Source organism: Carlito syrichta, unplaced genomic scaffold (genome assembly GCF_000164805.1).
Source record: "Carlito syrichta isolate Samal-C Ts95f unplaced genomic scaffold, Tarsius_syrichta-2.0.1 Scaffold314769, whole genome shotgun sequence".
Lineage (NCBI taxonomy): Eukaryota > Metazoa > Chordata > Mammalia > Primates > Tarsiidae > Carlito > Carlito syrichta.
The window spans coordinates 239,885-256,465 of NW_007258865.1; the positions used below are offsets into that span (position 1 = coordinate 239,885).

General features: G+C 54.9%; 1 protein-coding gene across 1 annotated transcript in view; it reads right to left on the reverse strand.

Annotated features, from left to right (window-relative positions):
• Positions 1 to 16,581, reverse strand: part of FER1L6 (fer-1 like family member 6) — a 119,964-nt gene that overhangs the window by 51,393 nt on the left and 51,990 nt on the right. The window contains exons 18-21 of the mRNA XM_021719494.1: positions 16,057 to 16,234; positions 12,174 to 12,298; positions 4,783 to 4,917; positions 608 to 757 (exon numbers count right to left, since the gene is read on the reverse strand). Of these exons, the coding sequence (XP_021575169.1) occupies positions 608 to 757; positions 4,783 to 4,917; positions 12,174 to 12,298; positions 16,057 to 16,234 (588 nt within the window). The remainder of the gene's footprint in view (positions 1 to 607; positions 758 to 4,782; positions 4,918 to 12,173; positions 12,299 to 16,056; positions 16,235 to 16,581) is intronic.

The following is a 16,581-nucleotide window of genomic DNA, read 5'->3' on the forward strand; positions in this document are numbered from 1 at the left end:
CTTTCCTCTCTGTCTTCCATGGTCTGCGTGGAGCCCAGGGACTTGCACACAGGACTGCTCGAGGGTTGCTGCCAAACCCACAAGAATCTTCCTTCCTGGGATTCCGACTTACAAACGCCAGGGATCTGGGAGCAGCCCAGGCACCTGTGTTCTTTTCTTGAGGTGGAGTCTCACTCTGTCGCCCAGACTGGAGTGCAGTGGCTGCTCCCGGCCACCGCAGCCTCGACCTGCTGGGCTCCGGCGATCCTTCCGCCTCAGCCTTCCGAGTAGCTGGAACTACAGGTGCGCGCTACCACGCCCGGCTAATTTTTTTGATTTACTGTAGAGATGAGGTCTCACCAAGTTGCCCAGGCGGGTCTCGAACCCGCGGGCTCAGGCCATCCACTCAACTCAGCCTCCCAAAGTGTGGGATTACAGGCTGAGCCACCGAGCCCAGCTAGCCTGTGTTCTTAAGTGGCACCTCTCAGACCCCGGGGACACACACATCAATATGGGCTTGCGAGAGGGCCTGGGACAGCTTCTTAGGGTGGCCCTTCCAGTGGGACCGTGTCTCTGGCCAGGTGGGCAGAACGGACATGCGGGCAGACGCCACATCTCGCCCACTCACCTGTAGCAGCTCAAACACGGCAAGGAGGTCCCCTCCAGAGAGGTTCCCGCAGAAAATGGGGTGGTAGCACAGCCTGGGGGGCTCGTAGTCCTGGCCAGCCAGCTTCACCACAGGCGCGGCCACCGTGGAACCCAGGTATTCCGGCTTCCCCTGCGGCAGAAAGGAAGTGAACTCTGTTTCCTGAGTGTGAGCCACCTGGTTCTGACCCACATCAGCAAAAGGTTGGAAATATGAGGGGGAGCCCCCAAAAACGGGAATTATTTTTTGGAGGGCGGGTCCCTTGTGAGGCAGGTAAGAGTTCTAGGAACCCACTGGCATCAGTGGATTTGTGGGTGTTGTTGTGAGAGGCTATGTTTGGTGTCAGTGAATTTTTTTTTTGGAGATTCTTTCAACACGCTTGCCCATTCCATGATGGGTGATTTGTGAGCGCACCTGCCCACGCTGCGCTGAGTGTTCAGCAGTTTTGGACCCCAAACAGCACGACCTCCGTGCCCCCCCCACCTTCGCCCAATCTTGCCCCAAACAACTTTTTTTCTTGCCACCCATGAAGAAAGTCCTCGAGGGGAAACATTTTGCCGATGTGGAAGAGAAACCAAAAATGGCAGAAGCCCTAACAGGCATCAAAGCTGACGAGTTCAGAAACTGCTTTAAGCAGGCGGAAAAGCGTCTTGATAGGTGGATCGAATCAAACCGAGAGTGCTTGGGGGGTGACGGAAGCTTAAACACATAAGAATCAATCCACAGTTTTTCTAAATAACTCCAGGTTTGGGGGTGCCGCTCATAATCCTCACAGAACCGTCTGCATCGTGCCCTCCTCGCCTGCTGTCTCTCTGTCTGCCCAGGGCCTCTCGCCCAAACCCACGAGCGTGGGGGCCGGTGGAGGCCAAGGACCTTGGGAAACTCTACGAAATTCACCCTGGGGGCTTCCTGGCCCAAGGCTGGCAGGGTGTGTCTCTGTCCTCCTGTTGAACTCCCCGTGGGAGAAAGTAAGAATGCTGTCTCTGGGGCAGCTGGGAGGAGGCGGGAAAAGTAGAGGGCAGCCCTTGTCTCAGAGGCCCCCAGCAGGGTGCTGCCGTCGGGCGAGCGTGAGCCACGGAGCCGGGCAAACCTGAGTCTGAGTTCTCACGTCTGTGGCTTTCTAGCTCTGCATCCTGGGTCAGATACTCAACCTTCGTGAGCCTCACGGCTGCAAAGGCTTAAACGTAATGCTGTTCATAGGGTCATGGGGGTAATGGCGTGTTGCATATGCTCTGCACAGTGAACGGTATACAACAAGCACCCAGTACTCAGCAACATGGCGACGATGATGGTGGTGGTGACGATCAAGATCAGCGCGGTTAATTATGGGGCAGTTCTGTCCTCTTTTCCTTGGTAGTAAAAGAAGAAATGGGACTATCTTTGGGCCAGACTCGGTGGCTCACACCTGCCATCCCAGCACAGAGGGAGGCCAGGGCAGGAGGATTGCTTGAGCCCAGGAGTTTGAGACCAGCCTGGACACAACAGTGAGACCTCATCCCTACAAAAAACACTTTAAAAATTTGTCAGGCATGGCGGTGCATGCCTGTAGTCTCAGCTCTCCAGGAGGCTGAGGAGGGAGGATCATCTGAGCCCGGGAGGTCAAGGTTGCAGTGAGTTGTGATCAGGCCATTGCATTCCAGCCTGAGCAATAGAGTGAGTCCCCAACTCAAAACATAATAATAAAATAAAATATCTTTGTATGTATGTGCATGGGCCATAAGTTCCTATGAGAACTATCTGTGGGCTCCGCTCTGTGCCTCTTTTCCAGGCCGCCTCCCAGGAGCCTGGTTATCTCAAGAACCCTAAGTTCCTCGTGGGCAGAGTCGCCCGCATTATTCACTACTGGGTCCCTGGTGAGGGCAGGGACTCAGCGCATGTTTGCTGAGGGAAGTTGCTGGCTAAATGCCCTCTGCCGTCCAAGGACAGGGCCACGTCCTCGTGGGCGGAGGCTGGGCTCGGCAGTCATGCTGCACGGTCACCTCTGGACGCGGCACTTGCCTCCTTAGCTGCTGGGTGACACTGGGTGGAGGCAGAGCGTGGCTTCCATCCAGCCGCATTTGAAGCAGGGAGGTTGCCTGCCTGCCTGCCTGTGTCCCCAGTGGGTCAGACCTGATCAGGCCCAGGTGGAACCAGGGCCGCTGGGTAGGAAATGTGTGGTCTGCCTGACAAAGAGTTTGCTCATTGACACAGCTGGGAAAAGTTCACTCAAATTAGTCATGGAGACAAAAGAGCGAACGAGAGCCCCAGAAGCCCATCTTCCACATGCAAACTCATTTCACAAAACCAGCAGACCAAGTGAGGGCACAAGCCACAGGGACACGCAATGACACTCCGACCAGACGCATGGGCCCCGCGGGTTCCAGTTCCGATAATCTGGTCCCCACCACATTTGAGGCCCACTTAGTTGCAGCCCACCACAGTGACGACATCTTTGGCATGCCTACGGGTATTTCTCCTGGAGGAGAGCGCAGACTTTCTTACTCTTTTTCTCCCATTTCCTTTTCCCTTGAGAGTCGAAAATGTAAGCTTGATTTCTTGGGAAAGAGCTGGCTTAGGGTTGGGCCAGAAACAGCCACCACTGGATGAGATCTAGAAGGGAAAGGGACACTCGGAGTGGCAGAGGGGACAGCGCCAGCCTGGCAGGGTGGCTTGCCTACACTTCAAGGACTAAGCTAACACTTAAGAGCGAAAGCATGGTGTCAGGAGCAAAGCTAGAAAGGTGGTTATGGTGTGGTCTTCCCTCCAGCAAATGAAGGCGACATCCTGAGCAGTAGAAATCTCCTGTCATAAATATGTACATTGAACCCCAGTTTATGGATGGGGGATGGGGCCAAGAGGGAGGAACGGTGTGGAGGCCGGGATGTGCACACGTAGAAGAGACTGCCACCCCCGCCTGGGTTACACGTGCCAGCAAGTGTGTACAGGAGACCTGGGTTTAAGTTCTGGCTCTGCCTCCAAGTGACTGTGACCTCAAAGAAGGTATGTGAGTGACCTGTGTCTGTTTCCTCCTCTAGGAAGCAAGAGGGGTGGGGGCTGGGTGTGGTGGCTCCTACTGGTAGTCCCAGCTCTTTGGGAGGTCAAGGCGGCAGAATTGCTTGAACCCAGGAGTTCGAGACCAGCCTGGACAACATAGCAAGACCTCGTCTCTACAAAAAAATCAGAAACCAAGCATGGAGGTGTTTACCTGTAGTCCCAGCTACTTGGGAGGCTGAGGTGGAAGGATCATCTGAGCCCAGGAGGTCGAGGCTGTAGTGAGCTGTGATCATGTCCCTGCACTCCAACGTGGGTGACAGAGAGACCCCAGCTTCAAAAAAAGGAGGTATGTGTGCTCTCCGAGGTACCTATTCACCTTCTGTGATGTCTCCATCCTAACCCCCTCCTGATCTTGACCCAGGACCGGGCCCAGGAGAGCTTCGAGGAGGCAAGGGGGGTTTGGAAGACTTCCTGGAACAACTATGGTACTTAACAGTCGTGCTTCTGCAACTTTGTGCGGAACTAGAGATGCTAAATAAAACAAGTAAACCTTTGCCTTTCCATTTGGACTTCCTGATTTAAAAAGGAAAAATAATATTTGTCTTGGTAAATTTTAAAAAATCCACTTGTGAATCTACCCAAGGGTTCGGCCACGAGCCCCCTTAAAGAGGAAGAGGTTGAGTTTGCATCATAGGAGAGAAGAGATAGAAATGAAAACGGCATTCAGGCTGAGAAGTAACCACCAAGAAAAAGGCCCAGGACGGTGCCCAACTGCTGCCTTCCAGCTGGGCGAAATCAGCCAACACCTCCCGCTTTCAGAAGGCGAGGACACTTTTATCAAAGGCAAGAGGACCCAGAGCCAGCTACAGGCTGGGCACAGCCACTGGCCACTTCACGCAAGCCTTCTGTTCCTGAAGAAGGGTGTCAGCTGAAGCTTTGCGCACTGGATCCGATTTTAATTGCAGCCTCGAGGGAAATCAGTGAACAACCCCCTTCAGGAAAACAAACGACCATCACCAGTGTTTTTGGCTCCGTGAGCTGTTTCCAGAGGTCAGAATGCCTCTGGGTCTGTCCAGCATCCTGACCATGACAGCACCTGAACTTTATCTACCTTAAAAAAAAGTGAGCCCGCTCAATGTGGCGTTGTTGGCGCGGCGTGGCCTGCGCTGGCCGGGGACACTCACCACCGCGTCGCTGTCGTACAGCTCCACCACCACCAAGGGCGGGGACTCCTGCAGCTCCTTCTCGTCCCCGTGCACCCCCAGGTCGTTGAACAGCAGCATCTGGTTCCAGGTGGGAGAGAGCGTCTGCGAGATGACCTGGAAGAGGAGGAAAGAAAAGCAGAAGATGGTTCAGCCCGGCTGCAGGCGCTCCCGGGCCACTTGGCAGGGACCTGTGCAGGAAAGTAAGCACATCACTGCCGGGGCTGAGCGTTCACTCAACGTTCAAGCGCTTCCGGGCCTTGAGCAGCAACTTTGCACCGGAAGGAGGGATGCAAAGAGCCCCTGCCCTGGGGAAGATGCCATTGTTCATTTATTCATGTGTTTGTTTGTTGCACAGAGAAGAGGTCTCGCCATGTTGCCCAGGCTGGTCTCAAACTCCTGGGCTCAAGCAAACCTCCTGCGTTGGCCTCCCAAAGTGCTGGGATGACAGGCATGAGCCACCGTGTTTGGCTGAGACAGTACTTTTAGCAGGCGTTGCGGGCAGGGCCCCTACGATGTTCACCACCCTCTGCATACCTGATTCCGACCCGCTCCTCGCAGTCACGTGAATGGCAACCATACACCCACAGTGTGTGAGTTGCTGTGTTGATGTGCGTTGTCTCGTTCAGACCTCACCATAGTTCTGGGAGGCAGGTTCAGTTACGGGCATGCATTTTCCAGACCAGGATGTGAGGCGTGTCTGTCCAGAGCCAATGAGCGGCAGGACTGGGGTCTAACCTAAATCGCTGGACAGCAATGCCCGGGCTGCCCCTCAGCCCCCACCAAGGAGGTGCTCACAGTGTTTTCATACTATGGGTGGAAAACTGGTGGGGAGGGAGACTAAATGATTCTTTGCTTAGGAGCAAAGAAAATGTCTTCAAATACTCCAAAGTTGGGCTTCAAATCTAATATTTCTTATATAGAATTCTACTGCTTTGTGGATATTTCTTTCTTTCTTCTTTTTAACCTCTGAACTTTTTATTGGCTTCCTGCTTCCCCAAAGGGCACCCTGCTCCCATCACCTCAACGCCTCATAACTTTGGTGTCGTTGGTCTCAGACACCAATTTGCCGTCCACTCTCCTGCGGGTGGCGGTCTTTTGGACGGTCTGGATGGAGCTGCTGCTGTCCAGGCCATCACTGAGACTGACGTCCTCTCCATCTTCCAGCAGGCAGCGGCAGGTGGCGATCTCAGCCTCCAGCTTGACGTTGATGTTCAGCAGGGCCTTGTACTCCTGGGTCTGGTGCTGGCCCTCTGTCCGGGTCTGTGCCAGCTCAGACTCCAGGTGCAGCAGGGTGCCGTGGAGCTGCTCCATCTTCATGGCGTCGCGGCCCTCCATCTCCCTCAGGCTGTTCTCCAAGGTGGCCTTCAGGTCCCTCATGGAGTCCAGGTCAGTCTCCAAGGACTGCACTGTACGTTTCAGCTCCGTGAGCGTCATCTCGGCAGCTCCAATCTTGGCGGACTGCTTGGTGACCACTGTGGTGATCTCCTCGCTCTGCTGGGACCAGTGCTTGTCCAGCTCCTTTCGGTTCTTCTAAGCCAGCTCATCATCCTGGGCCCGGATGCTGCCATGATCTTGCTGAGGTCCTGAGATTTGGGGCATCTACTTCCATGGTCAACCCAGCGCTGGCAATCTGGGCTTGTGGGTGTTTTACGTCCTCCTCGTGGTTCTTCTTCACAAAGAGCAGCTCCTCTTTGAGATCCTGGATCTCTGTCTCCAGCTGCAGCCGGGGGACACTGGTGTCAACAATGACCTTGCGGAGCCCACGGATGTGGCTCTCCACGGACTGGCGCATGGCCAGCTCGGTCTCCTACTTGACTCTAAAGGCATCAGCTTCAAGACAGGCCTTGTCCATCTGCAGCACGATGCGAGCATTGTTCACAGGAGTTGCAAAGATTGGAGCCCTCAGGTCCTCGAGGGTCTTGAAGCCATGTCCCCAGTCTCTGACCTGGGGTCCCTTCTTCTCCAAGTGTTCCTGGATTTTGCTTTCCAGGCTCGGGTTCTCGGTCTCTGGCTTTTCACCCTCACCAGGTAGGAGGCCAGGCGGTCGTTCAGCTCTTGCACAGTCTCCTTCTCACTCTGGATGCCCCCCAGACTCCCAGCCATCCCCGTGGCCAGGCCCCCGGACCCCCAGCCACCCGGAAACTGGTGGAGCGGGACACAGAGATCTGGGAGGCTGAGCTGCTGGTGCCTGCATGGACGCTGGCCGCGCTGCTGGTGGGCCGGAGGCTGGGCGGCTGGGAGCTGTGGTGGAGTAGGTGGTGGAGTGAGTGGTGAAGCTCACGGTGGCAGCAGAGGAGAGCCAGACGGTAGAACTCACGTTTGGTCAGATATTTCTTGACTACATGGAGTAGATGTGGGTCTTCAAAACAACCCTCACCATTTTTTTTTGAGTTGGTGTCTCACTCTATTGCCCAGGTTGGAGTGCTGTGGCATGATCCCAGCTTACTGCAGCCTCGACCTCCTGGACTCAGGTGATCCTTCCACCGCACCCTCCTGAGTAGCTGGGACCACAGGCACGGACCACAATGCCTGGCTATTTTTTTTATTTTTGGCAGAGAAGACGCCTTGCTTTGTTGCCCAAGCTGGTCTTGAACTCCTGGGCTCAAGCAATCCTCTCATCTTGGCCTCCCAAAGTGCTGAGAGTCCTGGCTGACCCCTCACCATTTTGCATGACACTTTCTTCCATGGGGTTTAGGATATCAGCAAACTGTAAGGCTGATCGTTGCCTGCACCCATTCTGCAGATGGAGAAATCAAAGGGCAAAGAGGACAGTGCCCTGCACAACTGGTCTAAAACCACGGAGGTCTCACCTAGAAGTGGCCCAATGCCTTGCCAGGTCACTTCAGTGGTACCTTGGGAGGGCAGGCACATTGGACTTGCATTTACTTCTCCACGAATGGGATGTTTGCAGCGCGCCAGAGTTGAAGGCTGGGGTTGTTGCAGCTGCGGTGGGTGGACTCCACCTGGACGGAGGCTGCCCACTCACACCGGAGCCAGTCCTGGGAAGAGTCCAGAACTGCATTCCCTTCCCTCCCAGACACAGGAGTGATGCCCCAGGTGAATGTGTCCCAGCAGCCGCTGGGCCCTAGGAGGCGTCCACAGTGGCTCTGGACGGCACCCTGATCTGTGGGTGCTCGGTCCAAGGGGGAGGGGAGAGAGGCCTGGCTGGGACTCGAGGCCCACATACAACTGTCATCTCAGAGTTTTACATCGAGTCACCTCTGGTCACGGCATTGAGTCATCTGCACAGGGTCATGAAAGGGTATTTTCGCGGCTCTTCTGCCTGTGAGTCATAACAGTATCGTGCATTTTCACAACTCTCTTCTCTTCTTGCTTTTTGCTTTTAGAATACTGTATGCCTCAGACACACCAAGGTTTTAAATGCAACATTTCAGAGGAAATCTAACTTTTCTAACGGGAAATGAATGGCTTCAACCAACCAATAAGGCCGAGTCGTGGAGCTGCTGTTCAGAGCTGGCCTGTATCCGTGGCTGACATCACAAAGAACCACGTGCCTGTGCTTCGCTTTCGAAAAGCGCCCTATGGTGTCACACCAAAATCGTGGACCGCCTTCACAGCATCTTTCCTTCAGAAATATTTTGCTGTCTCCCCTGGCCCTGGGCTGCAAATGGCAGCTGAGGAGACTCCAGAGGCCAGCATTTGTCCATTCCTTCCTTCATTCTTCATAGGGTTATTCAGGACCTGGCGTGAGCTAGGCAGTGTTAGGCACGGACACACTTTCTGTGCGCAGCAGGCGCTCAGTAGCTGTTTTCGTGAATGAGTGAGCGGGTATTGACCTGTCTTCAGAGTTGCACCCATGAGTGAAAGGACCTTTGAGATGTACTAAAAGGTTCACCCAAGCGAAATAAACGTTCCAACTTCTCAGCCAAGGTACTCTTGAGGATATGAGGGCTGAGAGTTGTCTGCACCCATTCTACAGATGGAGAAAATCAAAGGACAAAGAGGACAATGGCCGGCATTACTGGTCCAAAGCCACGAGGGTCTTACCTAGAAGTGGGTCACAGCCCCCTTCCTTTAAGAAGAACTTAGGGGCTTCCTTAATGAGGTACACATCATAACTGGGTTGAGTGACATCCTTTGGAAGGTTCTGGTAGCACTTAGCTACCACTGTGACAAGAGAGTCAGCTGTCATGGACAGGGTATACTTTTAGGATCAGATCATCCTGGAATAAAATCCTAGTCCCATCACCTATCCTGTGTCCCCCCGAGCAGGTGAATTAACCTCTCCAAAACTTTGTTTTCCTCGCATAAATGGGGTTAGCACCTGCCTTATGGCGTTGTCATGACTGCTGCTCGAGAATATTAAATGCCAGGCACACAGTAGGTGCTCAATAAGTGCCTGTTGCCCACTTCACTCCATCCCCACCCACACTCTTGGGTAAATGAGTGAGCACCTACTGAATGCCTACCACATGCAGCCTTGGTGCACCAGGGCATGTCGTCTGACAAGAGGCCACCCGTGTCCTCAGGACTAAGTGTCCATCTGGTTACTTGAAACCCGCGCCCCCCCAAGATGCCCTCTCCTTCCCCAAAGCTCCCGTGAGTCACCGGCCCTCCTTCCTTTCTCTCCGAAGGAGCTTTTTTCTCTTTCCCTTCACCCTTCAGTGCAAGGCTTCCACGTCCACGTCCTTGGGCTGGGGCGGCCGCTTCCCCTCTTTGGATGTTTCATTCTGGTAAGTCATCTCATAAAGGCTGGGCATGCTGGACCGCCTTCCAGGGGCAGGTTCTCCTGACACCAGTGGTCAGTTCGGAGGAGGGCCACCAGGAACAAGGGCTCTTGGCCAGGACTGCAGGGTCCCAGCCAGCTCTTCCCACCATGAAGAGGGAAGGTGAGGTCATTTACTGGCAGACCAGGCCCTCCGCGCAGCCCTCGCTGGACCAGGAGAGGGATGCTGGAACTCTCTCCCACCACACTGGAGGCACAGTGGGTCGGCAGAGTGACTGGAATCGGCCGAGCCTGGGCCTCTCAGCTTCACCGTCTGCTGTGTGTCATCTCCGAGCCCTACCTTGCTCATCTGCAGAGGGAGGACCCTGATAGCACCACCCTCGGGCTGCAGTGGAGTGTCGGAAACAGTGCGTGTCAAACACACAGCCTCATGCCCAGCACACGCGGAGCTTTGAAGACCCGACAGCTGGTATTACTGACGATTGCCGACTACTTGGTTCAGAATGACAGAGGCCACACCCAGGGCTCACAGAACCTGTTTTCTCTTTCCAGCGATCACCTGATCAACAGATGATCTGAGCTACGGGTCTAAGTCAAAGGAGGATGCGGTCTGGAGAGACAGAAGAGAATCACAAAGCACAAAGGTCACCTGGCCCTAAACCAGGGGAGTGAGGACCCGTGGGAAGCCCAAGCTTCACCTGCGCATACATTACTTATGCACCTAATCCTGACATGTGCCCCCCATCGTTATAAAATAAAGGGGGAAAAAAGTATCCCAGCAAGCTCACACAACCACCCCTCTTGTTCCTGCAGGGCCTGTGATCACCCTGGAGACCTGGAATTCCACAGCGTTGTGGCAGGTGGAAGAGGGCTCTGGGCTCTATCAAGAGAATCCCCAAGGCCTGTCTGGGGGTCCCCTAGGAAGAATGCACAACACTATCATTCCTATTTCACAGATAAAGCAGCCAAGCCATCAAGAGAGCTATGCTTCCTGTCACCCAGGGATCCATGGAAGAGCACGGATTAGACCAGGCAATCCAGAGTGTGTACCCACAATTGCCACAAATCACCTCTCGAAGCACGGGAAGAGGCCGCAGCCCCGGGCCTCCGTGTTCTCAGGCTCAGCTGCTGAGTGAGGATGAAGCCGCTGTCCTCCTGGGCACCCCAGCTCCCTCTCCAGGCAGGGTGAACCCCCGCTCCACCCAGCTCTTGTGGGCCTCAGCCCTGCATTAGTGGCTTGCTGGAGTGCAGCGACTACACAGGAGCGGAGCCTGGGCCCTGTGTCCTCCAGAGCCCGGTACATGCCTTGGACAGAGCCAGCACCCCGCGGGTGCTGGGGAGGTGATGGAGGATGGCTCACATCACGCCCTGTCTGTGAGTCGTACGTCAAAGCCTGGTCTAATCAGTCACTTGGGCCGAGGGCTTGGCCCTGGAGAAAGCTGTCAACCGCCTTGACACATGCCAATAGAACGTCCAACGCTTATCAGTCACTTCATGCACTTGACTTTCTGCTTCATGACGGTCCTATTTTAGGAGGATGAGCCTGAGGTGTAGTGAGTTGTGAGGAGGTGAGCAAGCCAGCAGCCTCGGGCACCAGAGTCCTGACACCCAGGGCCGAACACCCTGAGACGGGTGATCCTTTACCAAGCTTCTCCCACTTCAAACAGCAAATCAGAGAGCAGCTCAAGTTAGAGAATGAGAGAAGCATCCTACTGGACGTGTGCTGACTAGAAATCCTTTTTGCATTTCAGCACTCGACATCCAGGAAAGGGGAAAGACAGAGCCATGCTGTGTCTTGAACATTTTTCCCCTCCAAAACTCATGTTGAAACTGAATTTCCCATCTGGCAGGATTGAGAGGCAGGGGCTTTAAGAGGCTCTGCCCTCACGAATGGATTCATGGATTGATGGGCTAATGGTTATCTTGGGAGGGGAATGGGTACCTTTATAAGAAGAGGAGGAGAGCTGAGTTAGCACACTCTGCCCTTACCGTGTGACACCCTGCGCCTCCCTGGGACTCGGCAGAGTCCCCACCAGCAAGAAGGGCTCGCCAGACGCAGCCCCTCTCAGCCTCCGTAACATAAGCAATGAGTTCCTTTTCTTTACAGAGAGCTTGGACTTCCCCAGCTCCATAAACGCAAGAAATAAATTCCTCTTCTTTATAACTGGCCCCACTTTAGGTATCCTGTTATAAGCAAACGGTCTAAGATGACCCACGTTCTTTCATCCTCAGGACAGCTGTGAAGAAGTCATGTTTTCTAGCGGTGGGGGCTTCTGAAACACAGTAGTCTCTCTTACAAGGGCTTTCAGCCCAGAGCTTCCCAACCACGAATCCAGAGACCTTCCTCCGCTCCAGCCTTGCCCGTCATGACTGGACCATGAGCCCCACACAGGCTGCCAGAGCTGTGTCCTCACCTGCCCTTCCCCGTGCACTTGGCCTCACGCCTGCATTCAGTAGGTGTCCTAGGTGCACCTGGTTCTGCTCCTCCTGGCTCCTCTCTCCTCCCAACCTTCCTTGGCCCCGGGGACTTGCGTCCTCTGCCCTAGGACAGTGACTCGCGGCGAGTCCTTCCTGGCACACGTCTGCATTTGAGTCTGAGACACCCACACGCCCAGAGACACAGGCATGTGCAACGCGCCCTGCCTTTTCTGTCCCGGGCGAAAGTGGGCTGGGCCTCCATTACCTTTGTGGTCTGGCAGTGAGACAGGAAAGTGACCTTGGCAAAGGGGTCGGAGAGTCCGGTGCTGTCAGCTGCGATGAGGCCCCGGGCTTGGTACATGTGCGCTCTCAGCTGGAAGGTGTGCCGGGCTGTGGACAGACCATGGAGAGGGCAGGTGTGAGTGGGCTTTCCAGGACGGCGAGTGCAAGCGTGTGTCCTGTGTGTGATGTGCATCTACTGAAAGATGAGAGGAGGCCTCCGGCCCCACCATCCCTGCAGCAAAGATGGAGGTCACAAGGAAGGAAGAGGTGACACCGAGGGGCAATGAGGGGTGGCTGTCCCCTTGGCGCCTTTGTGCGTCTTAATTGCTGCCACGCCCTTGACACACAGAGCGCGATCTCCATTTCCTAGATGAGGAAGATGCCCCCCGAGAGGCTGAGATACTTTCCAAAGCCTGGGGAATCGACCCACCCAGAGCCTGGGCTGTGTTTCTGTCAATTACCAAATCCACTTTTCTTTGTAAAATCCCATTTTCTGCTCCCTAGTGGTTCTCTTGTTTACACTGGCGTGTGTGTGTGCGCGCTTGTGCATGAGTCTTTTTATATCTTGAGGAGTCATCGCCCATCTACTTTCCCTAGAGCACCTACTGCGTACCTCTTGGTCTCCAAGGATTCTGAGGTAGCCAGAACATGGCTGCCTCTGGGGAGCTCCTGGGAGGGGACAGACGGTGACACGAGCACCCACACTGCGGGGACAGGAGGCCGGATGTGAGTCCTGTGAGGCGCCCGCACAGAAGGACATGGGGCGAGGGGCGGAGCGAGCGTAACTGTGAGCAGGCTGGAGGCGAGGGGGCCTGCAGCGGGGATTCGGCCAGGACCTCCAGGAAGAGTGGGACTCGTCATCGCCCTTGGGACATGGTGATCGTGGGCCCCGGCAAGGCGCCTCCTGGGTTCTGAGCTACTTATTTCTTTTTATCTCCTTGCCCGTTCCCGTTCCCCTGGCTCCCCCAGAGGTTGTGTTCAGCATGCCTCCGGGTGTCTGTGTCAACACAGGGACCCGTATGCAGGAACACTCGCACACCAGTTGAGTAACTCAGCTAAACCAAGGGCACAGACACCCTGTGTGTGTCTCTGTGCCCCGCCTCGCTTATCTTGCTTGGCTCCGTGCGGGGACTTACATGGGATCAGGACCCTCTCTGTGTCTTTCTTTCCTCATTTGTAAAGGGGGGCCCCTAATGGCTCCTCATAGCTTATCGTAGGGGCACAGAGGGCTGAGAGTGGAGCCTGGCACCTGGGAAGGACGTCCAGCATGGCACGGGCCTGGTGAGCTCTTTCTGCTGCCCACCGCAATGCAGCCTGTGCTGGTGGGCAGCTGGAAGGAGCCCAAGGACCCGCTGTTGGGGAGTGGCAGGGAAGAGGCCAGGACCTCGGAGAGCCGTTGGGAGCCACGGATTGGAGGTAGACACGGCCAAACGAATGGAACCCAGTGCTTCATGAGGAATGATCAACAGCACGGTACGTAACACGGTCCTCCCCATGTAACGTAAGACTCCGAGGGGAGCCAAAAAACACGGAATGATCTTCTGAACGGTGAACCCTTGTAGCACGGGCTTCCCCTGCTGGGTAAGTGTTCTAGGAACCCGTTGGCATCAGTGGACCTGCTAGTGTTGTAGTGAGAGGCTGTGCTCGGCTTCAGTGAATTTTTTTTTTTTTTCAGATTCTTTCGACACGTCTGTCCATTTCGTGATGGGTGATTTATGAGCGCACCTGCCCACACTGCGCTGAGTGTTCGGCAGTTTTTGAGCCCAAACAGCACGACCGCCCTGCGTGGTTTTTGTGTTTCCCCAGATGAAAAAAGCCCTCAAAGCGCCCCTATACGTCAACACAAACACAGATCCACACTGAGCCCCGTACCTCCGGGACAGTCAGGCGAATGGGAACGGGCAAGGAGATGAAAAGGAATAAGCAGCGCCACGGCCAGAGCCCATGACGTGGAGAGGTGAAACAAAAAACAGCCCTAAACGTCCTCGGAAGTGACGCGTTCAAAAACCGTTTTGAGCCGCGGAAAAAGCGTCTCCATTGCCATATTGCATCAAACCGAGCGGAACTCGAAGGTGTCTGAAGTTTACACAACAAAGAATTGATACTCAATCTTTTACAAATAAATTCCAGGTTTTCTGAGGTCCCCCTCATGTGTGCACACAGGAAAAACTCTCAGGGCCAAATCAAGTTCAAGTAAGAAGGGCAGACTCCGGCGGAGGCAGCCTGGCCCACAGAGCAGAGCCCTGGAGGACAGCAAGGTCTGGCAGGCAGGGGTGGAGGCTGCGAGCAGCTGGCGCAGGGTGAGCCAAGACAAGGCCAAAAACGCCAGGCCAGGGGGCACAGGTGCTGTCTCGCTTGCCCAGGGTGCCGGGTCCCGGACGGTCCTGCCATCCCGCTGAGAACCCAGGAGGCCTGCAGGCGACACGGCATCTGGTTTAGCAGGCAGTCGGGGGACTTTTTCAGATACGTGCACAGGGCTGATGCCAGCAACGCAATGCTTCAGGACGATAAACTGAGTCAAGGCAGCGGCGGGCAGAGACATCCGGACGGAGGCTGATGAGGGAGAGCACCGCCGTCCACGAGCGGGACTTCTCGGGCCAGATCTCACGCACAGGTGGTGGGGCCGGAAGGCGTTAGCAGCTGGAACAGCAAGCATGTCCAGGGCCTTGGTCTCTAGAGATAGTGTCTATACACACAGGAAGGCAGCTTGCTGTATGTGTTTTCCACTCCCAAATGAAAACTCTGTAAAGGCAGGGTGGAAAACAGCGGAAAGCAAGCAGGGTTTGGAGAGAGTTGCTCCATCGTGGACTAGCTGTGTGGTCTTGGGCAATTTCTAAGCATCTCTGGCACATACTTCCTCCATCTGCAAAACTTCCCAGGATTGATGGGAGAAACCAGGGAGACCTTATGCGTACAGCACCAGGCACAATGCTCGGCATATGGTAGGGAGTGTGCGCTTTCCAGAAAGACAATGCTTTTACACATTGACACTGGGCACAGACGCAGGAGCAGAGCCATCAGATTTGTGTCTCCAGGACCTTGTCTCCTCTGACTCTTTAAGTCACCTGGCTGCCACTGGCACCCAAGGCGACCAGTCTCCAAGGAGCCGGAGGGTATAGACAGTCCTCTGGTGTTTCCAACATTGGCTCAAGTCAAGCCAACTTCAGGGGCGGTGCAGTAACACTGCAAGCTGCTTTATCTGAAGTCAGCAGCATGAGATTACAACACTGAAAGCAATTTGGAAACCAAATGCAAAATGCAATTGTAAGGCATTAATATTCACAACAAAATCCAATGTTGTATCAAAACGTAAACACAACGGCGCTCCTAGAAAATCGCTATTGGAAGAAAGGTTTCCAGAAAGCACATACAGTTCTCAAAGCAGCCAAGCCAAGCTCCTAGTTGGAGAACAGGAGTGACCCCACCGATGCCAGTCTCTATCAGGTCACTTATGCGAAATGCGAATGTCCCCTACTGATACGTCAAAAACCCCGATGCCACGTGAAAGGGAAACCTGCTTTATTTCCACAGATCATCTCAGTACAAGAACTTCCCGATATTTCCTTAAGAGACATCTTCTGCTTGAAATGCAAACCACCTACATGGTCTACCGATAAAGCAACCCAAATCGCTCCCTCTCCGTTCACAGAAAGCCATAAATGTTGACTCCAGATGTCTCTAATGGCTTCCCTCTACGCTTCCGGATGGAGCATTGCAGGTAAGGAAGAACCCCTTAGAATTGTATTAACGAAGGCCAGTAAGTTGGTCCTAAAACAATGTGCAAACGACTCATGCAAGCTGCCCTCCCATCTTCTCAGAAACCACCAGAAGCATGGGATGCCCCCTTTGCCCGGTGGGTGCCATACCTGGGTAGAGCAGGTTGGTGGGGGGGTGGTGGGCGCCCGCCCCTTTGGAGGGCATTTCAGCTTCATAGCCCGCCGGCAAGTTGTCCAACATGGTGCTGGCGTGCCGGGTGGAGCCCAGCCACAGGTACACGTCGACTTTTGCCTGCACCGACCAGCCAGTCGGCCGCTTTCCAGGAAGCTGGGGAAGGTTACAGGGAAGACGGCCTTGTTAGTAGCAGGCCACGACAGACCTTGCTCTTTGAGAACAGAGGTCATCCTGGAGACACACCGGAGGGCTGGGGAGGGAGTCGTTCTCAAGGGCACCTCTTAAATCAGAGTGAGAACAATGGCCCCAGCCACCGGATGAGGAGCTGGGACCCCAGCAGGACCTGAAGCCGAACTGTGCTCTGTGATGAGCACTGCCAAGCCCTGGGGCGTTCAAACCCAACAGGCCGCTCTGCCTGTCGCCCCCGTTTTATAAATGAAGACACTGGCCGGGCTCGGTGGCTCAGCCTGTCATCCCGCGCTTTGGGAGGCCGAGGTGAG